This window comes from Palaemon carinicauda, chromosome 42 (genome assembly GCF_036898095.1).
Source record: "Palaemon carinicauda isolate YSFRI2023 chromosome 42, ASM3689809v2, whole genome shotgun sequence".
Classification (NCBI taxonomy): Eukaryota; Metazoa; Arthropoda; class Malacostraca; order Decapoda; family Palaemonidae; genus Palaemon; species Palaemon carinicauda.
The window spans coordinates 12589200-12616192 of NC_090766.1; the positions used below are offsets into that span (position 1 = coordinate 12589200).

The 26993-nt window shown below is 35.0% G+C and overlaps 1 protein-coding gene across 1 annotated transcript in view; it reads left to right on the top strand.

Moving 5' to 3' along the window:
- The window catches only part of LOC137633009 (uncharacterized), a 104611-nt gene extending 78642 nt beyond the window's left edge, over positions 1-25969 (top strand). Inside the window, exons 3-11 of the mRNA XM_068365177.1 lie at positions 10033-10221; positions 10828-10999; positions 12847-13090; positions 16735-16903; positions 17207-17305; positions 17821-17975; positions 20213-20439; positions 21016-21623; positions 22428-25969. Of these exons, the coding sequence (XP_068221278.1) occupies positions 10033-10221; positions 10828-10999; positions 12847-13090; positions 16735-16903; positions 17207-17305; positions 17821-17975; positions 20213-20439; positions 21016-21623; positions 22428-22892 (2328 nt within the window). The 3' untranslated portion in view covers positions 22893-25969. The remainder of the gene's footprint in view (positions 1-10032; positions 10222-10827; positions 11000-12846; positions 13091-16734; positions 16904-17206; positions 17306-17820; positions 17976-20212; positions 20440-21015; positions 21624-22427) is intronic.
- Positions 25970-26993: the final 1024 nt, after the last annotated feature.

Here is a 26993-nt window from a genome sequence, read left to right on the forward strand (position 1 = left end):
AAAATCACTGGCTACACAACCACTTGCACATACTGAAGTGTAGACAACCACTTGCACATACTGAAGTGCCTCTACAATGTTGAAAACGCTTCCTGAAGGCTAAAATCACTGGCTACATACTGAAGTGTAGACAACCACTTGCACATACTGAAGTGCCTCTACAATGTTCAAAACGCTTCCTGAAGGCTAAAATCACTGGCTACATACTGAAGTGTAGACAACCACTTGCACATACTGAAGTGCCTCTACAATGTTCAACAACGCTTCCTGAAGGCTAAAATCCCTGCTAGATTTTTGCTCAAACAGCTTCTATAATGTTTAAAATGCTTTCAGAAGGCTTATTCACTTCTTAACTAAAAACAGAATGCAATGTGGTCGGCTTTTATAATAAATTAGGAGAAATCAAAGATAATTTGGGTAAACTTGCAAGTTTTTTAGACTGGTACCAAGTACAAAGCTTTGTACTTTACTGTAACACTAATGCTTCAAAAATGCAACTGAAATGCAAACGACGAGTCAAGAATTAAATTTCCCAACTGGCAGAAGTCCAGTCGTTCCTCCTGTAGAGTCGCCATTTTATAACTAGATGGTTATTTAGGTATAATTTAAACTATGTTATACACCAGCTGAATATGAAAGTCATGTGCTAGTAACCAGGCTGAATATGAAAATCATACCCTAGTAAGCAGACTGAATATGAAAATCATATGCTAGCAACCAGCTGAATGTGAGTTATATGCTAGTAACCTGCTGAATATGGTCATATGCTAGTAACCAGCTGAATATGAAAATCATAAGCTAAATTTAGTACCCAGCTGAATGTAAAGTTATTTGCTAGTAACCAGCTGAATATGGTCATATGCTAGTAACCACCGGAATATGGTCAAATGCTAGTAACCAGCTGAATATGAATATCATAAGCTAAATTTAGTACCCAGCTGAATGTAAACGTTAGTTGCTAGTAACCAGATGAAAATGAAATTCATATGCTAGTAACCACCTGAATATGATCATATGCTAGTAACCACCTGAATATGATCATATGCTAGTAACCAGCTGAATATGGTCATATGCTAGAAACCAGATGAATATGAAAACCATATTCTTGTAACCAGTTGATTATGAAAGTCATATTCTAGTAACTAGCTGATTATGAAGGTCATTCGGTAAGTAGCAACCTGAAATGGTATTTATTGTTTTATTTCATGATTAAAAAAATGAGCAGTACAAAGAACCATTACGGAAGCTGCCCTCTTCAGAGTGATTTGTTGCATAGAAACAACGTAAATAAATATCTTTAATTAATAAATCAAATTAATTTTCAATAACTAACTTCATTGCTTTGACATCATAACTTTTTTGCCTTCGAATAGGTCCATCAGACATTCTTCTTGCAGCAGGGCTAGATGCATGAACCAAAAAACCCTTCCTCTCCCTTCTCGTCCTTTCACTTCCTATCCACTCTTGGCTGCCTATCAGGTGGCCCGTTAATCAACCTAACATTGCACGAGGGTCTGCCCCCTCTCTTTTACTCGCCTCCTATATTTCTTTTTCTCCCTTTTCCCTTACTCCTTCCCTTCCCGAGTACCTTCCTTAGGGCTATAAACTGGATTGTATCCAGGGGTACTCGTCCTTACCCCTTATCCTTATCCTTGTTGTTGTTGTCGTTGCATAGGCCATAGCAGGGCACTTTGTAATGGATATCCCGTAAGTTATCCCCATGGAAAGCCATTTAATTATTTAGTTTTCGTTACGTCTGTATTTACTTTTACCTACAGAACAATCGGTTACTGAGGGGTTATATCTTTTGAATGTTTATGCGTGTGCACAGTTATATAATATTGTTTATATATCTTTTAAGCTAAGGATGTTCATTGCTTATTGGATTAAATATTTTAAATAGCCTCGTTATTTATGAACATAAGTCAGTGTAAAAAGGATGTTTACTGTCTTTATATAAAAGCTTTGAACAAATCTAAAGTTAATTAATGAGAATAAAAACGAGATTCAGTGCTAAAACATGTTTACACATTATTGCTTGTATTCAGATACTAATCTTGTCTGGCGAATCAGGACGATCAAAGACAATGAAAATAATCTGCATTTTTCTTGTCATTCAATTAAGTGTTAGATTTTTTTTATATAAACTGAAGTACTTGGAGTAATCCATATTTATTTTTATTGATTTAAACAGTAATGTACATTATGGAAGAATGGGTCATTTCTTATAGAAGTGAGAAATATAACGCAATCTTATGACGTGGTCTCTATAAGTGTCCTATCTCGTATCTCATTTAAACATTTCGTAAACATGATTTACCAAAGTGCTCTCTCTCTCTCTCTCTCTCTCTCTCTCTCTCTCTCTCTCTCTCTCTCTCTCTCTCTCTCTCTCTCTCTCTCTCCCCAGTAAATATGTATAAGTGTCTTATATTGTATCTCATATAAACATTTCGTAAACATGATTTACCAAAGTGCTCTCTCTCTCTCTCTCTCTCTCTCTCTCTCTCTCTCTCTCTCTCTCTCTCTCTCTCTCTCTCTCTCTCTTCTCTCTCTCTCTCTCTCTCCCCAGTAAATATGTATAAGTGTCTTTATATTGTATCTCATATAAACATTTCGTAAACATGATTTACCAAAGTGCTCTCTCTCTCTCTCTCTCTCTCTCTCTCTCTCTCTCTCTCTCTCTCTCTCTCTCTCTCTCCTCTCTCTCTCTCTCTCTCTCCCCCCCCCAGTAAATATCACTGCATCCCTCCACCGACCCACCTTTCATTAGATATTTGTGTTGGCTTTGCCTTTCACAGTCGGCTGTTGCAATTTCGGCCCGTATTATTGAGTTGATCGACCCCACGTTGAGTCGGTATTGCAATTGCAATTTCCCAGAGCAGACGCCTGGGTTTGTAGTTGCAGTCCTCTTAGAGGCGACATGTTCTCCATTGCCTTGCACTTTGGGATACTACGACACTTCTCTACATAGAAGAGGTTTTATCATTATAAAAGTTGTACTACCTTCTTGCACCTTGGGATACAACGGCCATTTCAGTGTGCCTGTTATGCTTACCATATATATAAACAGGAGAGTTTTAATCATTATAAAAGTTGTGCCAGCGTCCTTTCAAGGGGGAAGTCATATAACCAAAGGCTTTAGGAAACAATGCGAAGAAGAGAGAGAGAGAGAGAGAGAGAGAGAGAGAGAGAGAGAGAGAGAGAGAGAGAGAGAGAGAGAATATTATATCCATATGAATGACAACATACAGTACGTCAGCCTCGCTAATGTAAATTACCCACATGGTACAGTTGGCTTCATTAGTTCCGATACACTTTACGCGAAGCTTAGGAGACGTCTGGTATCTGCATATTGTAACAGGTAACGTTATGTTTAACCAAAGAGAAACTGTTTGTCCGAATCCCTGTAAAGCGGTTTGTTGAGCTCGTAAACACGGAATTAAAAGCATTTATATTGTTAAAGAAATGCTGTTAACTAAACAGCAATATTTCTTATTACATCACTTTGTTAAAATTAATAGAATTAATATCAGACGTCTCCTAAGCTTCCCATTAAGTGTATCGGAATTAATGAAGTTAACTGTACCTATCATTGACTATAGTCCATTTCTTTTAGCGATGCATATTTGCACCGACTCGCGGCGGTGCCCTTTTAGCTCTGAAAAGTTTCCTGATCGCCGCTGATTGGTTAGAATTATCTTGTCCAACCAATCAGCGATCCGGAAACTTTTCCGAGCTAAAAGGGCACCGCTGCGAGTCGGTGCAAATATGCATCGCTAAAAGAAATGGACTATAGTATATGAATTTATCATTAATATTATCCCCTCTCATAGTCTTTGCAATAGGTTTAGTTATTATCAGTTAATATTTACATAATTAGCATTCTAATGGATCTGGTAAATGTATATTTACTGGACTATCAACTTCGATCGAAGTATCAATAATAATTATACTGTATGTACATTCAAATGGTTTATACCTATAGTCAATTTATTTTAATGAGGCGCATTTGCACTGACTCGCAGCAGTGCCCTTTTAGCTCGGAAAAGTATAATGATCGCTGATTGGTTAGAATTATCTTATCCAACCAATCAGCGAGCAGGAAACATTTCCGAGCTAAAAGGGCACCGCTGAGTCCGTGCTAATCTGCCTCTCTAAAAAAAATTGACAATAGTTATGTAGATTTAGATAGATCGGCAGTTAGGGCTAACAAAAAATACCCTGGTAGTCAGGTATTTAAATATCATGTCACTGTCAGTTTATAGAAAACATTCATGAAAGATATCTGGAGGAAATTATTATTTCGAGTTTTATCCTACATATTCTGCGCGTTTACACGTACGCACGCACGCGCGCGCGCATATACACACATTTTATATATATATATATATATATATATATATATATATACACACACACATATATATATATATATATATATATATGTGTGTGTGTATATATATATATATATATATATATAATATATATATATATATATATATATATATATATATATATATTATAATATAATATAAATTTGTGTGTATCTGTATATGTGTGTAGAGAGAGAGAGAGAGAGAGAGAGAGAGAGAGAGAGAGAGAGAGAGAGAGAGAGAGAGAGAGAGAGAGAGAGAGAATAAATATAGTTTTGTTTAACTGTAGCCAAGGTATTTCATTGGTCAAGATAATCTAATTTTTCCCACCGATCCGTTGCATAATAGAAGCACTGGTTTGCATTATAATTACGTGCAGTATACGTTTTACCTCTGCAGGCAGTTAATTCTAATAGCCAGGCCTTCTCCATCATAAGACTCAATACTACGCAGTACTCTAGAAGTTTTATTCCAGCTGTTACCAAGTTGTGGAATGATCTTCCTAATCGGGTGGTTGAATCAGTAGAACTTCAAAAGTTCAAAGTTGGAGCAAATGTTTTTATGTCGACAAGGCTGACATGAGTCTTTTTATAGTTTATATATGACATATCTGTTTTTGACGTTGCTAATAGTTTATATATGACATATCTGTTTTTGACGTTGTTAATAGTTTATATAGGACATATCTATTTTGACATTACTTTTTTTTAGATTGATTTATTGTTAATTTGTTCTCTTCAGTTATTTATTTCCTTATTTCCTTTCCTCACTGGGCTATTTTCCCTATTGGAGCCCCTGGGCTTATAGCATCTTGCTTTTCCAATTAGGGTTGTAGCTTGGATAATAATAATAATAATAATAATAATAATAATAATACCGCTATTAATCAGTGATTTACCTGGATTAAGCAAAGAAACCCATACGAGATTATGAAGTAATATTGAGGCAATTTGATTATGACAGATATAGGCTCGAGTTAGAGTGCAATATTTTATTATTATTATTATTATTATTATTATCATTATCATTATTATTACTTGCTAAGCTACAACCTTAGTTGGAAAAGCAGGATGCTATAAGGCCAGGGGCTCCAACAGGGAAAATAGCCCAGTGAGGAAAGGAAACAAGGAAAAATAAAATATTTTAAGAATAGTAACATTTAAATATTTCTTATATAAACGATAAAACTTGGAACAAAACAAGAGGAAGAGAAATAAGATAGAATAGTGCGCCAGAGTGTACCCTCAAGCAAGAGAACTCTAACCCAAGACAGTGGAAGACCATGGTACAGAGGCTATAGCACTACCCAAGACTAGAGAACAATGGTTTGATTTTGGAGGATTTTACTGACCATGAATATGATTCTAGTTTCCCCATAATATTAGCCGTATATTATTCGTTTTTAAAAAGAGAGAAATAAGAAGCCCTGTAAAATTTGTAAAGCAAGTAAGACAGACTATGAAAAGGATGGAAGGGAACAAAAGGTGTCCGTTCCTGAGGCTGAAAGGATGCTGTAAAAACAAAGAGAAAACCCCGACTGCGCTGCCAAAAGTGCAATGAGAATGGTGTAAAATGAGAGCGAAATGGCAATGAATGAGAGAGAATGACTTGGAGAAAAGTGAAATGAAAATAGATGAGTTTAAAAGAAAGTGGAAAACGAGATTGCCCTCTTAATTTTGCTAAAGATGTCTCAGTGAAATAAATCAGTTAAATATATGTTCAGACGAAAAGTAAATAATGGTGATTGATGATGGTAAATGCTATCACTATAATTAATTGCCTCGCTTGACTTTAAACAGACTGACCATTTCATGGCTTGCGTAATGACTGCTTAAGATTATTGAAAGATAATTAATGTGTTTGCCTTAAAAAATGTTGCAGTACATGGTAAAGGTGTAAATCACTTTTCTGTAGGAAAAATCGAATATTTCTCGGAGATTGTTATGGTCTACGTCTACGTGTTTAAAGGCCGGTCATGAATGGTAAAGGCAAGGAACAGTGACATTGCCCTATCGAGCAGGATAATGCCCGAGAAACTGATCATATATACATATGATCAGCGCCCAAGCCCCCCCCCCCTCCTCCACCCAAGCTAGGACCAAGGAAGGCCAGGCAATGGCTGCAGATGACTCAGCAGATAGACCTATAGGGTCCCAAAAACCCTCCATCCTTAGCTCACAAGGATGGTGAGGTTGCAGCGACCAAAGAAACTAACGAGTTTGAGCGGGACTCGAACCCTAGTCTGGCGTTCACCAGTCAGGGACGTTACCACATCGGCCACATCTTAAAATCTTTGAAAATAAAAAATCGAAGCATTTTAATGGGTGTACTAAGACTCGCTTTCCTTGGATAGGAATGATGAAGGGTTTAAAATGGAAGATTGTTTTATCACAAGTTGAAAATCGCGTCTTTTTTTACGTCTATGTTGAATTTGAAATAGAAAAGTCTTAAATTTTTTTTGCACGCATCCATATAAGGAACAGATAATTATATGTCCATAGAATCTCGTATGTTGTAAAATCTATACTTTAATCACGTAGAGGAAATTGAAGTTTTGATAACTTGAACCCACTTTTAGCTACTAGATATTTTTCTTTTGTAGGCTAATAAAAAGAATAAGGTAGATTTCATGAATAATTAACTGTACGTTTTCATTTTTTAGGCATTTTAGTACAAGACACAAGTCTGAAGATTACATATAAATTGCTTAAAAATATCAACATGTAAATTTCCTCATCAATGTATTATTTTATAAGAAAATATAGGAAATCAAAATGCAATAATTGACTATCATGTACATCCATTAACTGCATTAATGAACTATTGTGATACAAGTTAACACAGTTTATAACACATGCAATCTATGGATACAAATTGGAATAGAGAGGAGAATTATATGAAAGAAAGTACTACACTATCTAAATTTGTGTTATCTTATTAGTTCCTGGCAAACGGTAGCTTTTTGTGATAGGGGCCTATATTTTTGCAAAGTAGTGATCCATAAGGTTTTGGGGACTTTGAAGAGATGAGGCCTGTATTTTTGCAAAGCAGTGAGTGACCTATAAGGTTTTGAGGACTTAATAGATGTGGCCTGCATATTTGCAAAGCAGTTATCAATGAAGTTTTGAGGACTGAAGAGATGGGGCCTGTATTTTTGCAAAGCAGTGACCTTTAAAATTTGCAAAGCAGTGTCATATAAGATTTTGAGGTCTTTGAGAGATGGGGCCTGTATTTTTTGCAAAGTAGCAACCCGTAAGATTTTGAGGATTTTGAGAGATGGGGCCTGTATTTTTTTGCAAAATAGCGACCCATATTTTGAGGAAGGAGAAATTTCTGGTTTCAAATATTTCGATAGTTTGGACTAATGATAGGAGGGAAAATGAAGGCAGTCAATAAAGTAGTAAACTTAAAGTAACAAAGTCATGACAATAGACAAGTCAAGTTTCATTTTCCATAGTGTACAGAATTCCTCCTAAAAAGTAAGATGGGTATCCACATATTTCCCGAGGGTCATTTTACGACTAAACATCAACAGGATACCTTCAACTTGGTTATTCCTTTCTACTTTACATAATGTCTGGGAAGACATAAAAGAGTAGTTTCCTATGTTAAGAACTACATGAAATTCGAATTGCAGATTGTTCCAACACAGAGACTTACCTCGAACTACTTTCTTAGGAGTTACCTGTAATCTCCTCTCAACCGACCAGTTTTGTGTAGTATACCCTACCTCCGTTTTCTATGGAGGACTAACCCAGGAGTAAGGAGAGCGTCCCCTGAGGGTCTTCCGGTTTAAGTGAAACTGTTTTCAGGGATTCTATATTCATGAGTGGTGAAGTGAAACTTCATTAATGAAATCTTTTAAAAAGAATAAAACCTATATTGAATAAAGTTGGTACCAGCATTACTGGATGGCAAATTCTAAGAAATGGGACACTATATCATACATTGTATATAATTGACTGTTCATTGTTATTACTAGTTTGTCATGTAAAGCCATCATGCCTGAAAATATATATATATATATATATATATATATATATATATATATATATATATATATATATATATATATATATATATATATATATATATAATGTGTATGTATATTTATTTATATATTCATATATATTTATATATTCATATATATATATATATATATATATATATATATATATATATATATATATATATATATATATAAACACACAGTGATACAGGAAGTCTCGGGTTACAATTGGGATCCATTCTTATGCCATGTCAGAAGTCAATTTTTACTTTCTCAATGCAATCTTTTATTAATCCCTACATTTTCCCAATCTAAATTCTTGAAAACGTCTTCTAGGCAGGCTGTGAATAAGTTAGGAGAGATGGGGCTGCCTATTTAACTGCTTTCTCAATCATTATTTTCACAATATCTTTATGTAGTTTTAGGATTGTTGTACCTCCTGTATAGATATTTTTAAGTGTTCTAACATAAGATTCATCTATTCCTTGTCTTTGAGGGTCTTTCATTACTGCTGAAGTTTTGACAGAATCAAAAGCTTTCTCATTGTGTATAAATCCCATACATAGTGGTTTTTCATGCTCTGTTGATATTTTCATTAGCTGGTTTAATACGTGGATATGGTCAGTAGTTGAATAACCAAATCTAAATCCTGCCTTCCCTCTAGGTTGATTAAAGTCTACATTTTATTTATTCATATATATATATATATATATATATATATATATATATATATATATATATATATATATAATATATATATATATGTATATATATATATATATATATATATATATATATATATATATATATATGTATATATATATATATATATATATATATATATATATATATATATATATATATATATATATATATATATATATATATATATATATATATATATATTAATCGTAGGTCATTGGTGAAACACTTGCAAATAATTTTTATGTTGAACAGGCTGACATAAGTCTTTTTATAGTTTATATATGACATATCTGTTTTGACGTTGTTACTGTTTTTAGAAGGATTTATTGTTATTTTTTTCTCATTTATTTATTGCTTATTTCCTTTCCTCGCTGGGTTATTTCTCCCTGTTGGAGCCCTTGGGCTTATTGCATCTTGCTTTTCCAACTAGGGTTGTAGCTGGACTAGTAATAATAATAATAATAATATGTTTTGATAGCAGCCTACTACCCTCTATTCAACCTAGCATTGAATGGTTACAAGCATCAGCCGGCGTAAAATAAAGAGAACGAGGCTAACCTCATCTTTAGGACTAACCATAAAGCTCTTACATTTCTGGTGTTGTCTGCTGAGAAGTGAAGACCATATGTTGACAAAAGCTATATTTTATTATTTGTTCAATAAAATTTTGAGTTTTGAAAGTAGGGAAAAACAATTTTTCTGGGTCGACCTGTGACGCCCGGTGAAAAGGGTCCTTCCTTACACTTTTCTGATAAAAATACTTCATCCTTCTGTTGGAAGTATTTTTATCAGAAAAGTGTAAGGAAGGACCCTTTTCACCGAGCGTCACAGGTATCTCCCCAGAAATAGATTTTTCCTTTGTCAAAATCCCTTAATTGATTTAGTTGTGTTTAAAAATCATGACTTTTTTTTTTTTGCTATCATTTGAAATAAAAATATTTATAGAAAAATTTATCTTGCAGTGGTGTAGAATCACCAGGTGAGATTCTATCGGAGCAGCAATTCCTGAATTGCAGTAAAAGTATCAACAACAAATCGACGAAACCCTTGGACAGTGCTGTACCTGTGGCACTTTCTGTACCAACTTCTGCTACACACAAAGTGCTGCAGCCTAAGCCAGAAGTAGAAGCAAAGGTGAGGCACTTATTTTCTAAGTAGGGTATGGGTAGAAACTATTAAAAAGAGATCATGGTTAAATTTTCAGAAGATGTATTTTCAAAATTGTTCATGGTATTTCAAGCCAAAACCCAACTGTTGGGCAATAAAAAGATCATTGAACACTCATTTCAAGCCAAAACCCAACTGTTGGGCAATAAAAAGATTATTGAACACTATCTCTGAACTAGTAATTGGTAATTACTGACACTTAAAAATCATACCCTCTGCCTGTTACAGCATTTGAAGATAATGAGTAGTATTAAAAATTTATTTGCTACAAGATCACTTGTTCACCACTATAGTCCATTTCTTTTAGCGATGCATATTTGCACCGACTCGCAGCGGTGCCCTTTTAGCTCGGAAAAAGTTTCCTGATCGCTGATTGGTTAGAATTATCTTGTCCAACCAATCAGCGATCCGGAAACTTTTCCAAGCTAAAAGGGCACCGCTGCGAGTCGGTGCAAATATGCATCGCTAAAAGAAATGGACTATAGTGTATGTGTGCACATTTAATTCTCATCAACTTGGTCGTGTGTCAGTCGTGTAATACCTGCTTTGTTCTTTCCTGCTCATCTGACACAGGTGGTGAATGGTGTTCCAGCAAGTTCACCTGTCAGCCGAGTTATTCCAGCTCCAGCTCTGCCACCTCAACCTCCAACCCCAGTGGCAGCCACTTCCAAGATCTTCACCCCTCGTACTGAGGAGATGAACAAGGGCTATCTTATATTCCCAGATGATCAACCATTTGGCGTAGGTGAGAAATACAAACGTGGTTCTCCCAGTTTTTTTTTTTTTTCTTTAGCAGGTTTCTCTCTCATAGCTGTACAAATAGTATTATCCCTGTTTTTCCCCCACTTCTCGTCTTCATCCAATAAGTGCTATTGGATTTTCACCTTCATTCTGATTAGCCTGTATTGCACTCACTTTTATCAAAAAGTTATGTTTACCTCCTAACTGGGTTTTTACCTTTTTGATATTACAGTTCTAGTAATATAATTTTTTTTTCTCATTGCAGAAGATTCATGTTGATGGAAGTTTGAGATATAGATATATAAAGGCTGAAAACCTCTCATCTGTTTTGTCTATATTATAAAATTAAAAGAAGATTTTCCATTAAAGCTGACTTTGGTCAAATATTTTCCTTAATCTTTCCTTGTTTCCTAATGTCACTACTGTTCATTAGTTCTTTAAAATGTTGCATGACCTACTTTTGTTTTATTCATTCATTTCACTGCCTTCTTAGTGTTTCCCATTCAAGTTTCCTTTTTTTTCCAATAGAGGAGGGGAGAGTTGATAAGTCTCAGCCAGTGACAATCTGAAATTTTTATTCCGAGATTTAGTTTGGTTCCTGTTTTTGGTGCATCTCCCCCAGAGTGGTACCTACAGGATTTTTTCTAAGAGATGATTGGCTGAGGCACCAAGTCGGGTACCAGCTCCCTTCTCCACCTTTCTATAGACCCTCCCCACCAGAAGCTGTCCATCTAATTCTTCCTTCCCTTAATTCTTGTCTGCCAAAGGTATTCTTAATATTGTTAGAAGGCGTAATGAGAGAGAGGAAAGAAATATCTTTAGTTCCAAACTCCTTCTAGGCCTTTTTGTAATCAACTTTTATTTTACATTGAAGTATAATTGAGTCTTTCATTTGAGAAACATGCCAAGCGCCATTTTTAAAAAGTGTCAGAAATCGCGATTGAAAATTGCCAATTTTCAAATTATTTTTTATTATTATTATTATTATTATTATCATTATTATTATCATTATTATCAATATAATAATAATAATAATAATTATTATTATTATTATTATTAATATTTTTATTATTATTATTATTTTTCAATCGCGATTTCTGACACTTTTTAAAAATGGCGCTTGGCATGTTTCTCGATTGAAAGACTCAATTCTTAGGTCTCAGGGTCTTCCATTTTTTATTTTGAGTGAAGTGGTTTTTGGAACAATTTAACGGGGCAGCTTCTTGGACAGGGGAGGTCTAGTAAAAGTTACATTCAATAAATGAAATTTCCTAGAAGGAAACTTTTATTTCATTTTCTTGCCTAGTATTGGCCTTCTAGCCTTTATACGTATGCTCTGCTAAACTTGGTAGGGATAGCCACTCATCATGCTAATGGGAAACCCTAGATCATTTGTGTATTTTCTCAATTATTAACTATAGTCAATTTCTTTTAGCGAGGCATATTTGCACCGACTCGCAACGGTGCCCTTTTAGCTCGAAAAAGTTTCCTGATCGCTGATTGGTTGGACATGATAATTCTAACCAATCAGCGATCAGGAAACTTTTCAGAGTTAAAAGGGCACCGCCGCGAGTCGGTGCAAATCTGCCTCGCTAAAAGAAATGGACTTTAGTCTATTTGATTCATTACAACTTCATAAGAAAATGATTATTTTCATTATATAAAAGTCTAGTTTGTAGATTTAATGTTGTTCAGCTTTTGGATAACTATTATATTTTAAAGTTGCCTATACATACATACCTTATTGTAGATAAGTAGTTAGCTGTATATCATAGAGTAACATTCAGTAAATATTTAGATTAAGCAGTGTGATTCATTCCCGCTTTGTAACCCTCATTTCTCTTTACATAGAACTCAAAGATGAGCCTGACGACCTGACTCATTTGGCCCCATCTGGTGGTGACACATGTGTACCCTTAGAAGTACCCATATTCAAGCCAGAACTGGATGATGTGCTTACCCACATCCCAATCTCGTATACGGATGGTGCCCTTTTCTCAAGCCCTACAGCCATACCTGAAAACATCTTGGAACCGGGAAGTAACTCAGAATATGACGAATATGAGGTGACAGATCGAGGAAAAGCTTGCAATAGGTAAATTAACCAGACTTTATCTAAATTTCAAAGTTTGTATTATTTAATCATTTCTATTAACCCTTTTACCCCCAGGCTATTTGGAAATTTCCAACCCTTAACCCCCAGGGGTTATTTTTTTTCAAGCACATTTTGCAGTATATTTTTTTTAAATTGCTCTAACAGCCTTATTTTTTTTCAAAGAGAGGTCAGGTTGGTCTCATTCTCTTGGAAAATGCCTGAAGTTTCTCAAAAAATTATCAAAAATATGCAAAAAAAAAAAAATGTAAATAGCAGTTTTTTGCAAGGACGTACCGGTACGTCCATAGGGGTAAAGGGATGAGTTTTGTGAAACGTACCAGTATGTCCTTTGGGGGTAAAAGGGTTAACACTCTATTCTACCAGGAATAAAGATGCAATTTCTTAATACAGTAGTAAATAAATTGCCAAATACTTTTGAATACATTAATTTTATGGTTTATCTTACCAAAATACAGTACAATATATGAAAAGTTATCTTTAATAATGTATATCCTGTGATTTACTTTCACATTGAAAACCACCCTGTGGTAATTTCTTTGTAAAGGCATACCTTTTATTTTAAGTACTACTTGTGATTCTCTTGTAGAGGTATTTTTTAGTGTGCAATTTTATTTGAGGGGTATTTGTAATCACAATCATTTAAACATAAAACTAGAAAGTAAGAAAGATAGAAAGTAGAGTTGTAATTGAAGTTAATTCATGATTATGAAAAGCCCAATGAGATCTTGAAATTCAGGAACAGGCACGGAATACAAAGTTTGGTTGCTATGTAGTTAGGAAAAGGAGGGAACACATGTTTGAGATAATGGTATGCAATACCATAATGCAGTGGAACAATCTATAGTCAATTTCTTTTAGCGATGCAGATTTGCACCGACTCGCAGCGGTGCCCTTTTAGCTTGGAAAAGTTTCCTGATCGCTGATTGGTTGCACGAGATAATTCTAACCAATCAGCGATCAGGAAACTTTTCCAAGCTAAAAGGGCACCGCTGCGAGTCGGTGCAAATCTGCCTCGATAAAAGAAATGGACTATAGTAACATAGATCAAGATGGTTAAGTTAGTTGTTGAATAAATATTTAGCTTTGATGAAGCTATTTGTTGAGTGGAAGTACAGTACACCAATTCAGGAAATAAAAGGACCTTTAATTCTATCTCTGTTAGTTCAAGGAACTAATAAAAATATAATTCCACCTTTGGCTGGAATTGGAGTGTGCTTGAAACTCTACTCTTCAAGCAGGCTTGCATGATATGCTTTATCTAAGACTTAAAGAAATGGAACATTTACATCCTTTGCTTTTAGTCACATCCTATCATAGCTATAATAGAAAGTCTAAACCAATTAAGCCAAAAAACTGGCGCAAGAGCCTAGGACTCGACACACTGAACTCCAGGTCAGGAGTTTTAAGCAAAACTTCATCCTTCATAGACCCATCTAGTTTCCTGTCATTAAAAAATAGTTTCATTGAGGCAGTCACTCAGTAGTATGAGTTTCCTCAACAGTTTAAATGTTTAAAGGCTGCTCATTAATGGCAGAGACAAGGGACAGTGACATTGCCTTATCAAGCAGGACAATGCCCTAGAGACTGACCATATTATACATATGATCAGCACCCAAGCCCCCTCTTCACCCAAGCTAGAACCAAGAAGCACCAGGCAGTGGCTGCTGATGATTTAGCAGATAGACCTTTAGCCCCCCCCCCCACCATCCTTAGCTCACATGAATGGTGAGATTGCAGCCACCAAAGGAACTAACAAGTTTGAGCTGGACTCGAACCCCAGTCTGGGACGTTACCACGTAGGCCACCACAACAGCCTGGAAGAGCATTCAGACAGTTGGTTCAAAAGTTTGATACCAAGCAATTGGCTTCACGTTTCAACAAGTTTAGAAGTATGTGCTACAAAAGCATTTGGCTCTTCAAAACCATGGTTCTTGAATGTCTTAATGAACACAAATATATATTATGGATGGTATATAAAAGGAACAAATAAAACAAACTTCACAGGTTGAAAAGGAAATAGAATAGACATGGAACTGATATGACAGATTTAATTATACAATAGTTTAAGTGGGCCACTGAACAAACACACATAGCTCTTACAGGGATTAACCAATGCTTAAAAATAAATAAAAGCTTCCCTAGAGGGTGGTGAAGTCATTCCTTCATGTAATATTCAGTAAAAAGCAGACATAAAAATTCTTTACATTAATGGAATGGGCTTAACAGAAACAAGGTAAGATTGTCCTGTTGAGCCAAGTACACCATTGTTCATTTCCTCAGGTAACCACAAAATCTCTTCATATGGTTTGTGTCAAAGTCATCAGGTTCCTGACTGACTGTCGTTATGACAGTTTCTTTGGTATTTACTATATTTATCTCTAAACTGGGCTGAACCCTCTATTCTTCCCCTTGTCCCATAGTTCATCTTAACAGAATAATGATCTCTTAAGACAGACTGGGCACGTACTGATTGCAGCTACCAACAGGTCCACTGTGAGAGACTTTATTCAAAGGTCAATAGACCACGACTCTTGGTGCAGTTGTGAATCCATGAAGCAGGCAGAAGCTACATCCATTCCTTATGTGTCTTAGTTTATCTTGTTGCCAAAAGAGGTGGCTCCTCTCATAAACTGAACTAAATAGCCTTTCTGAGATGGTTCCACAAATAAATTGGATATCCTGAAGCAATTGCTGGTCTCTTAAGTGGTCTCGCCCCTAAGGGGGTGACTGGATAGTTCATGGCCACAGCTAGTCTCCGTAGTTTTTGTTCAATCCTACAACAAATGCATCAAGATGGAAGATCAAAACCATTTAAGTCTAGTGCAGTATTAAGTTGTGCTAATACTACCGCCAGAGAGTTATGGGGTCCTTTGACTGGCCAGACAGTACTACATTGGATACTTCTCTCTGGTTATGGTTCTTTCTCTTTGCCTACACATACGCCGAATAGTCTGGCCTATTCTTTACAGATTCTCCTTTGTCCTCATACACCTGACAACGGTGAGATTACCAAACAATTCTTCTTCGCTCAAGGGGTTAACTACTGCACTGTATTTGTTCAGTGGCTACTTTCCTCTTGGTAAGGGTAGAAGAGACTCTAGCTATGGTAAGCAGCTCTTCTAGGAGAAGGACACTCCAAAATCAAACCAGTTCTCTAGTCTTGGGTAGTGCCATACCCTCTGTACCATGGTCTTCCACTGTCTTGGGCTAGAGTTCTCTTGCCTGAGGGTACACTCAGGCACACTATTCTTCTATCTGATTTCTCTTCCTCATGTTTTGTTAGTTTTTATAGTTTATATAGGTAATATTTATTTTAATGTTACTCTTCTTAAAATATTTTATTTTTCCTTCTTTCCTTTCCTTACTGGGCTATTTTCCCTGTTGGGGCCCCTGGGCTTATAGAATTCTGCTTTTCCAACTAGGGTTGTAGCTTAGCAAGTAATAATAATAATAATCATCATCATCATCATCATCATCATCAGAAGCTATGCTGGATATTAATCTAATATTTCAGCACTTAGATTTATGTAAATGATTATCAAAAGTATATCTTTTCTTTTAATCTACAGTACTTTTGTATATGATATAGTATATTTATAACTGAAACATAATTATCTTTACAGACTAAGTGGAGGGAAGATTACAGTAAATAATAACGGTAGTTGTAGTCCTCCGTCAATTTGTAGCAGTCCTGGTTCTGTATGTGGTCTACGCACACCAGAGCCTCCTAAACCATTGATAAGTCAAGCTGCAGTGCTTCAATCATCTCCAGGAAGTAAACCTTCACAAAGAGTAAGTAATAATGTATTATGAAATTGAGGCAGAGCCTTTGAAACAATCCTAGTTTTAGTTTTATTTTAGGGTGTCTAAGATTAAATAAAATTTTCATGTTAATACTGTACAGCAGTTTAACTGAGAAGTAATTACTTTTAATTTTAAGGAACATTATCTGAGATCACATGTGATTTTTTCCCCTATTAATTTGGCATGGAACTACAGTAGCAACATGAGTGTAAAATTGCCACATACAAAGTATAAGATATGTTTCTTATGTTGCACTTGTTTTGGTAAATGACATATTCCTTTTAATTTCAGCGTGTAGTTGAAAGTAGCCGTCCAATAAGCACTACAGAGAGTCTGTTTACACAGCTAAATGAAACGGCTCACGAAAGTTACGTAAACTTAGAGCTGAAGGTATGATCTAATCATTAGGGTTTACAAACACTGAAATAACCACAGGCTTTCATCTCAAAGTTGAAAATAAAATGTGTACTGGTTGTCATAATGAATACTACTGGTATTGTTTGAACTTAAAGACTATAAGCAATGTTTTCCCTTTTGTGAGAATATATCCAAAGTACGCCATTATCTATGTCACATTTCTTCCCTGATAGGTTTCCTGTAATGACAATATTTACAATGCAGTATTATGTAGTTATAATACTTGTGACTTCATAACGAACAATAATTGGTTTGCACTTCATCTGTATAACAGCATTTTATGCATAACTAGTCAATTTTATATTACATTAGATGGAATATATATTTAATGTCATGTCACTACATCGGCCTCATGTATTTTGTTATGGAGACATTCAAAATGACGAATAGTTGTAACATTATATGGTGTTGGTCGGCCGCTTATAGGTATGCTAATATTATCTTCAAAGGTTTTCCAAGTGGTGATTAAGTTTAATTCTTCTTTCAAGGTTGAAAATCAAAACATGGATTTGGATGAATTTGATATGAGGGCTCCTTTCATACCACTCAGTAACGAGTCATTGATGCTGATCCAAGATGACCTTATGTGGGGAGCTCACCCAGACTCAATATTATTATCCAACAGTCTTCCTATGGGCAAACGGTATGTATCTACTTACAAAAAAAATAGTTTTGTACTTTTAAGTATTAAATGAATTTAAGTTCACTTTTATATTATTCCTTAAATCTATAAAAGTTCATACAAATGGGCTCTGCATTTGTAAGATTTGTAGTTTTAATAGTAATATATTTAATGAGAACTAAAAGCTACTGTATGTTTAGTTTTTTATTATCTACACTAAAATGCCTTTGAACAGGTAATCAACACCTGGTTGAATAGTTAGTTTAATGTAAATTGTCCGAATAGAATTGTTATACCATATTTAATATAGTTACCTGGTAATATTGAACAAAACTTACTTGATAACCCAAATTTCCCCTTTAGATATACTTTATGTTAACCCTTCTACCCCCAATGGACGTACGGGTACGTTTCACAAAACTCATCCCTTAACCCCCATGGACGTACCGGTACGTCCTTGCAAAAAACTGCTATTTGCATTTTTTTTTTTTTTTTTTTTTTTTTTTTTTTTTTTTTTTTTTGCATATTTTTGATAACTTTGAGAAACTTCAGGCATTTTCCAAAATAATGAGACCAACCTGACCTCTCTATGACGAAAATTAAGGCTGTCAGCGCAATCTAAAAAAAAAAAAAAAATATTGCAAAACGTGCTTGAAAAAGAAAAACGCCTAGGGGTTAAGGGTTGGAAAGTTCCAAATAGCATTGGGGGTAAAAAGGTTAATTGAATTAATAATAAAGCAGAGTTGACAATTTATGAAATAAAGTTTTTGTAAGTCTTCAGATAATTAGCAAAGGTGAAGACCTGAAATTGGTTTTGGATGATTGCTACTTAATGTATAACTTTTTTATATGTTATCCATATATTTTTGCACCAAATGTTATAAAAAACCTAATTATCAAAATTTCTACCACTATATTCTTCTAAATATGGCTTAAATGAAAATTACCATGTGTGGAACTTTATGGGGAGGTAAAACGGTCTTTATTTTATGGTGGGCAAATATCTGAAGCTGGTTTTCTTGGCAGCACTTTCACACGTGGAGCTTTTAAAATCATAGTTTGAAGGTCGCTTATGAATGAGACAGAACAGTGTCCTAGAGACCGACTATTTATACAGTACATATGATCAGTGACCAAATCTTCTCTCTACCCAAGCCAGGAAGTACTTGAAAGCAGTATTAATCAACCTTGGTTTACTTGTGGCTATTTATGTAATTCAATAGCTGCTATACTAACAATATAATAAAGATGTAATTGCCAAAATTTCCTAGACTAGATTTTATTTCAAACTTAAAAATAAAATAGAGAAAATAACTAATGTTTAGGTACAATATTTCATAATGAACAATTGGGTAACACAGAGCTCTCTCTCTCTCTCTCTCTCTCTCTCTCTCTCTCTCTCTCTCTCTCTCTCTCTCTCTCTCTCTCTCTCTCTCTCTCTCTCTCTCTCTCTCTCTCTCGCTCTCGCTCTCTCTCTCTCTCTCTCTCTCTCTCGCTCTCTCTCTCTCTCTCTCTCTCTCTCTCTCTCTCTCTCTTTTTTATAGCATAATTTGTCAAACTAAGTCACACTGTGCATTGTCATGTATACAAAAAAGTATTTCAAGTACTGTAGTTAGCTTTGGGAAATGGTGCCAGTTATTTTTAGGTTGCTAACGTATTCAATTACATTATCTCTCAACTTGTTAGCATTATAAATTAATGATATAGCATATCTGTGGGAGAAATTTAAATAAAATATTAACCCTTTTACCCCAGGCTATTTGGAAATTTCCAACCCTTAACCCCCAGGGGGTTATTTTTTTCCCAGCACATTTTGCAGTATATTTTTTTTAAATTGCTCTAACAGCCTTAGTTTTTGTCATAGAGAGGTCAGGTTGGTCTCATTCTCTTGGAAAATGCCTGAAGTTTCTTAAAAAATTATCAAAAATATGGAAAAAAATATTTAAATAGAAGATTTTTGCAAGAACGTACCGGTACATCCATGGGGGTAAAGGGATGAGTTTTGTGAAACGTACCAGTACGTCCTTTGGGGGTAAAAGGGTTAATGATATAGCATATCTGTGGGAGAAATTTAAATAAAATATTTAAAATGTTTTGGTCAATATCACCTGCTAATTGTATGGCATAAACATAGCATTAAGCCAATCATCACTAAGTTGGTGAATAAAAATACGTGCAATTTTACCAAGATAAAAAAGTATAGTTTAATTGTTGAAATTATTTTTTTTTTTATTAAAATGTTATATGTACTTCTTTAGGAATTCAAAATATACTAGCTTACTGCATGGAGATGAAGATTCCAGTTTGGCCCAGTTACTTAGAGACAGAGACCCTCCGATAGCAGGGTCTGGGCCGGAGAAAAATTTGGAATCGAGAAATCCATCAGATCCTCATTGTAGTCAGTACCAGCAAAGCAAGTTTCTTGATGGTGGAGGGAGTTTTGTTGATCCAAATCAAGTATTACCCGGCCATTTTGGTGGAAAAGGTAAGGAGATATACATATAAATATATATATATATGTATATATATGTATATATTTACTGTACAGTATGGATAATTTTACTTTTAACTATTAAGTGCTTTACATGAACCCCAGCACCCAAAATAGTCCTTTAAGAACCACATTATAAGAATAAATCTTTGAGCTTTTCTAAACCTTTCTTTTAATGTTTCTATTCTATTGTTCAGTTCTTAAAATTCTCAATAAATCATGTAACCCAAGAACTTTATTGAATTATTAATAAAGGTTGACTTGATAGCTTTCCTGAATTGTTGATATCATGGGAAACTTTCTGAGTAACAAATTTGAGATTTTGTCTGAATATTCATAAACAAAAATTGAAAAGTGAAAGAAATCATAATCTTGTCTCTCAAGGTTATTTTTCCTATCATACAAAATAAAAGAAATTACTTTCTGTATCTATTTTGAGGTGGCATGAAAAGGACTTGGATGCAAGGTATAACTAACAATTTAATAGTTAAGGTTTTAATTATTTTGAGATACAGTACATGTTCTGCAGTTACTCCTATGATTTTATATCCTTTATTCTGTTTTTTCTAGATGGAGATGACGGAGGAGGCGATTTAGTTGAAGATGATCCCCCGCAGGTGATGATGCACGAGACAGTGGAACCACCGCCTCCATTAATTAACGTTGACTCACACCAACATGATTCAACATCTGTTAAACGCCAACATTCTCCAAATTCATCTCCACTTCTAGGCCATAAAAAACTCTGCTCATTTATCTATGAACATCGCCAGCAGCGTTCTCCTCTCCAAGAACAGCAACAACATTCTCCCCAAAGAAGTCCAGAAGGGTCACAACACCAGGTACCACAAATGCAGTCACATAATTCTGGAATACGTGAATTAACCACACCGTATGCTCCTACCATGCAGCAATTGCTGATTAGCAAGGAGCCTATTACAGTACGTGGTGGGCGTCCAGGAGGGGTAGGAGGTGGTGGTGGTGGTGGTGGATTATCAGCACCATTGAGTTTGCATAAAGGGAAAGATTCTGTGCTACGCAACCTGCTGGTGAGTGGTCGTGATGAGTCTGCAGGCTACTCTGTTTCAGCTCCACCAAGTCCTGCTTGCACACCTTCCAGGAGCACCACTATATCCCCTGGTCCTCATTTGATCCATATTGAGACCAAGGGAGGAAAGGTACAGGGACCACTGCACCATATCCTTTTAAAGTCAAACCTTAGTGCTTGTTCATTATGATTATTTGTTTTGGTTTCATTATGCTATTAGAACATTTAGCACAAAGATTATTTAGAGTACTGTATTTGATAGCTTCTTTCTCACTGTATCTTGGAGTGTTTGTCTGCATGCAACTATAAAATAAAAAAGGCAAAATAATAAAAAGACTATATTGGCTATATTTTAGCTTGCTATTAGCATGATGCTGAATAGAAGTTTAATGAAACTTCTGCCTCACGGTGTGAAAATAATGCTAAATGTTCTTTTTTTTCTAATATGTTTGATTTCCTCATCACTTTCTACATGTATTTGTGTTTGCAAGTACAGTTCAGTAGATGTTATGCTTGTTCACTCTGAACTCTTGAGCTATCAGTACAATTAAGACATGATTGGTGTTTGCAGTGTCCCTGTATTTTTTTCGTGTGCATTTTGCTCCCTGAGTTTTTTTTTGTAAGCTTACATAATTTCAAAAACCTTTTAATGACATGTTTTTACAGAGAGATTAATAATTTATGTGCCCTTTGTAATAGTTCTTTTTAAAGGTTTTAAATAGATTTTTTTTCTGTTATTTGGTAGCGTACTTTACCTGTGTTCCAGCAAATCTGGCCAATACTTTTTGTTTTTAAAGAATAAATTTTAGATTCCATGAACCATGCAATAAACAAAGTAAGGCATGAAATATTACTGTGCAGATGTTAAAATATTATCACGATAATAACTACAGTATGTACTTTTTTGTGAAAACATCCGTTTTGTTTTACACAGAACTTGAATGGCGAGAGTGAAGATGCATCAAGAGGAGGAGAAGCTAAGGTTTTTACAGCACCGATCCGTTTAACACAAGATCGAATGACTGCCATGTTGCTAGCTGATGATGGATCGAGCCATTTATCGTATCCAAAGTTACGGATACTAACAGGAAGTGGAGGGTCTTTCATGCAAGCGGGGCAACATTCCCTGAAAATGTCGTCTGGATTTGCTAAAGGTGGGGCAAGTGGTGGAGGTGACGATAATGGCAGCAATAGTGCTGGTGGAGGAGGAAGAAATTTTCCTGGAGAAAGTTTTATCCAACGAGGTAGGCGTCAAGACCCCCTCCTCCTTGTGGATCCAGACTTGACAATTCCAAGCCTCTCTGAACTATCCCAGTTGGATTTTGAAGTCAATGCTCCTGCCAATATTGGCAACTTGCTGCAGGGAGCAGATTTATTGATGGCTCTGGATCAAGCTTAGCAGCCATCATTTGCTTCTGTGGATTTACAATACATGTAAAATGTAAAGGGAACACTAGAAGAAAAAGTCCTATTGTAGGAATAACAGGAAATCAAAATGTTTATGCATTATAATTCCTTTGGCAAAAGTTTTCAATGGTGCTTATTTTATTCTTTATCTGATATAGTTATATTATCTTTCTTCTTGGTATCATTTATTTTAGCTTTAATACCAATTTAGGTCAAAATTTTATCGACATTATTAGCATTGCATTATTGAATGGAAACTTCTTTTCCGTTATTTTGATAAGCAGAATATGAAGGCAGTAAAGTACCGTGGGATTTAGTCAAATGTTCAGTTGCTTATACTGTATCCAAATTTAATTCTTCTAAATTTATTTTATTCATTCACTTTCTAAAGCTTCATAAGTTCAGTACAGCAGAAGTCTCAGTTTGAATTATGAATAAACCTTTTGTTTTACGCTGTTGTAAAAGAATTAACTCGGTGTTTTACTTCAGGTATCAATGCACAATAGTGATTTTTTCCTACAATAATTATTAAACAGTCACATAACTTGGTGACAATGAAAATGTAAGTGTTTCCATTTTGAAATGCAATTCAGTAACAGAAGACTTTTTAAAGTGTGTACTTGAATAAATTTTTAAATGTTCACTTTTTTGGACATACGGATGGTGTTAATGCATATACATTCTTTACAAAGTGTAGTAATGGAGTTTGTCATTGTATTTCTTACAATAATAAATTATTAGAAGTTTAATTTAGAGTAGTACATGTATCTCTGTAAGGAATACTCGAGGAAAATGCATACCTGTATATACATAGTAAATATATATTTTTCAGTTTATAAAGATGTTTACAAGGTATTCTGCAAAATGAGATTATCTCTTTGGGCTTACCTTATTTTGCACGTGGCAGTCTGTCTGTTGCTCACACTTTGAAGTATAATTGTCTAAAGCGGGACTCGTAACCTTTCATAATTATGCATATTAAGTTATTTTGTGTAGTCCAAATTAAATTGAAAAACTTTAGTAATCTATCGAGGTTTTTTTTCACCTCATTTCCAAGTTTTGCCATAACTTCCGACAATAATATTTTTGCCAGTCAATACTGTCTCTATTTCTTTTAGTAAACAAACTTGCCTTCATGGTAATTTTGTCTGCAATAGTAATATATGCATCTTCGCACATTTATTTGTATAAATTCAGTAACCTAAACTTCCTTTCTTTCTCAAGGAAGTTTTTAGGTTTCAAAAAATGCTTCTTTCCAGGGCATGAGACTGGCCAGATTGTTAACAGCAAAAAGGTATTTTTGCGCTTTTGGTAGAATTATATCAGCGAGGTGGCGGCTCTTATCCTTTAGTGCCCGTAGGTACATGTTTGCCTTATGTTACTAGTATATTAATGTAAATTTATACCATAAACAGTATTTCCTTAAGTTTTATTTTTTTTAGACCAACAATATTACGATGGTATAACCTAACTTTTTAGTTATTTAAGCCCGAGATTGTTTAGGTGACTTAGGTTTTTCTTTTAAATTTTGTTCTCCGGAATAAGTTCTAATGTGAATTTGCTTAATTAGTATCACCTTGTAAAACATAAGCCATACCATAAGAAAAACACCTTGTTTATATTGAGTATACTTTTATTTTCCTCTACTGTAAACTGTTTCTTATTGTGGATGCAAAGTTGTCAGGAGTAATCAAGTTACTGTGCAAAAAAAAAAAAATTATCTCGGAGTCCTATCATTAATCGGAAATCAATGCGGAGTATCAATTGTACAGGAGTATTTTCTGGGATAAAGTACTTTGACTCTATGAACAAGTATTAAACTGCGCTGTATTTTTTTATTGATATGTTTCTTCACTTGACCAGATAATCTGACCATTAGAATCTTGAAATGTAGTTAATAATGGAAAAATTATTGATGAAAATTCTTAATGTCGTGTATCAAAATTAAAACACTGTACAACAATCTGTCTTTAAAAGTACCAACATCAGATTTTCTGGTATCTTAATATAATTCCTATTCCGCTTCATGCCTCTCGAAAGCACCAGCCCAAACATGTATTGATAGTGGAGTGGATCAGGATGCCTTTGGGACTCATAGCAAAGAGGCATTGGTGTTGTCATTAACCAGAATTTATCTTTTGACATTCACTGCCCCCCTAGGGATGCTACAAAGTAATCTACCTAATATTGTTGAGATAATTAACATTATTTTTCCATTTTTATACATTGCTGTCTGACTAGTAATGCCTGCTGATTGCTATGACGTCTTATTGGTTGTAGAACAGTGAAGTAGTACTGTACTAGACTTGAATTACAGACTATATTGATGGTTAGTGATCTGCTAAACTAGATTTAAAAATTTGCAGAAATGGATGAGGATAGTTTCATCCTACAATTTAGAACTAATATCATATCTTTTAGGGATATCAAGAGTGATAAATGGATCAATATTGATAAAAGCATACAGTAATAAAACTGTACAATCGCATCACCCAGTAATATTAGAACTTTCTTTGCATCACAGGTTGATGGATGAACAAAGGCCTTAGCCTTTTCTTCACAAAATGCTGTATGTATTTCATGTGATTAAAGTTACAAAATGTAATATAAAAATCTTATGTGTTGCCTCCACTTTTTCATCTGGCCAATCTCTCCAGAAGTTAGAGTTGCTAGAAATTCTAAATGATGTAGATTTATCAATGAAACCTCCTAAAATATTTCAGATGCCTTATGTAGTAAATGTGATAAATTTTAACAATTGTATCAACGAGATTATTTGTCTCCTCTACTTTCTCATGTTTTTATGGGGGAGGGATTACATAGCAATTGGTTTCAAGATTAATCACCGATGTGTAGATATGAACATTGCTCGTTAAAGTGGGTTATACACTACAGTCACTTTACTTCAACTGTTTTTGTTGAGTGTATTTTTATGAATTTCCCTAAAAGAAGCCTAACACATGAGGGAAAATAATTTTGAAGAAAAATTTTAATGTTAGCTGATCACAAAGGTAATCAATTATTCATAACTAATTTGAATAAGTATATCTTCAGTAAACTGTGGTACAATTTTGATTTTTATTTCTCCTTTTCCTTATAGGTACAGTAATATGTAATGGATGAATAAGTTTGGTTCCAACGAAGAATAAAACCCTTGGTCTTATAATAAGATTATCAATTTGGGAAAGATAAGCATGGGGGAGGAGGAGAATTGTAACACAAACCTGACTGGTATTACCTTTCAGCTTCTTACATTAAAGTACATCACTGGACTTCATTTTTTTTTTTTTTGCCAATAATTGATGCTTTAAATATTTTTTAATTATGCTTGAATCAGTATATGTAGTCCGAGAGATCTATGGGGATTCATAGTGAGGCGTATGCTAGCATCCATCCATATCCATATACCAAGGCACTTCCCCCAATTTTGGGGGGTAGCCGACATCAACAAGAAACAAAACAAAAAAGGGGACCTCTACTCTCTACGTTCCTCCAGCCTAACCAGGGACTCAGCCGAGTTCAGCTGGTACTGCTAGGGTGCCACAGCCCAACCTCCCACATTTTCCACCACAGATGAAGCTAGCATGCACCCGATGTATTTCTCCCATGATATTGATCATCATGTTATACTTTCCAAGAAGAACCGGTCCTGTGAGCTTCACACTTTTACACATTAGGCAACCCCTGGTGCCACCACCTTACCCTCTGCTGTGCTAAACTCTCCGACACTTTCCTTGGACTACCCAAGATTCCTTAAGGTTCAGAAAAAAAGAGTAAGCCATTTTCTGCATCCTTCCTGATGTAGATGATTAAAAGCCACCAAGCATTCTGTGATTGATACTGTCTTCAGTACTGTGGTGTGGACAATCTTAAACTTCTTGCTGCTCAAAATCTGGATGTGCCAAGAAACCTGCCTCACTCAAGTACTTGGCCATACTGGAGTGTCATACCGAGAGGGGAATCAGGAAACAAGTTTACGAATCAATACCTCTTTACCCTCCTTCAACTATCATGTCCCAGGACTGACTGACAGGTAGGAAGCAGGCTCATAAGAAGCACATAAATCATTCCTGGAAAGCTCAGTCTTTAGGAA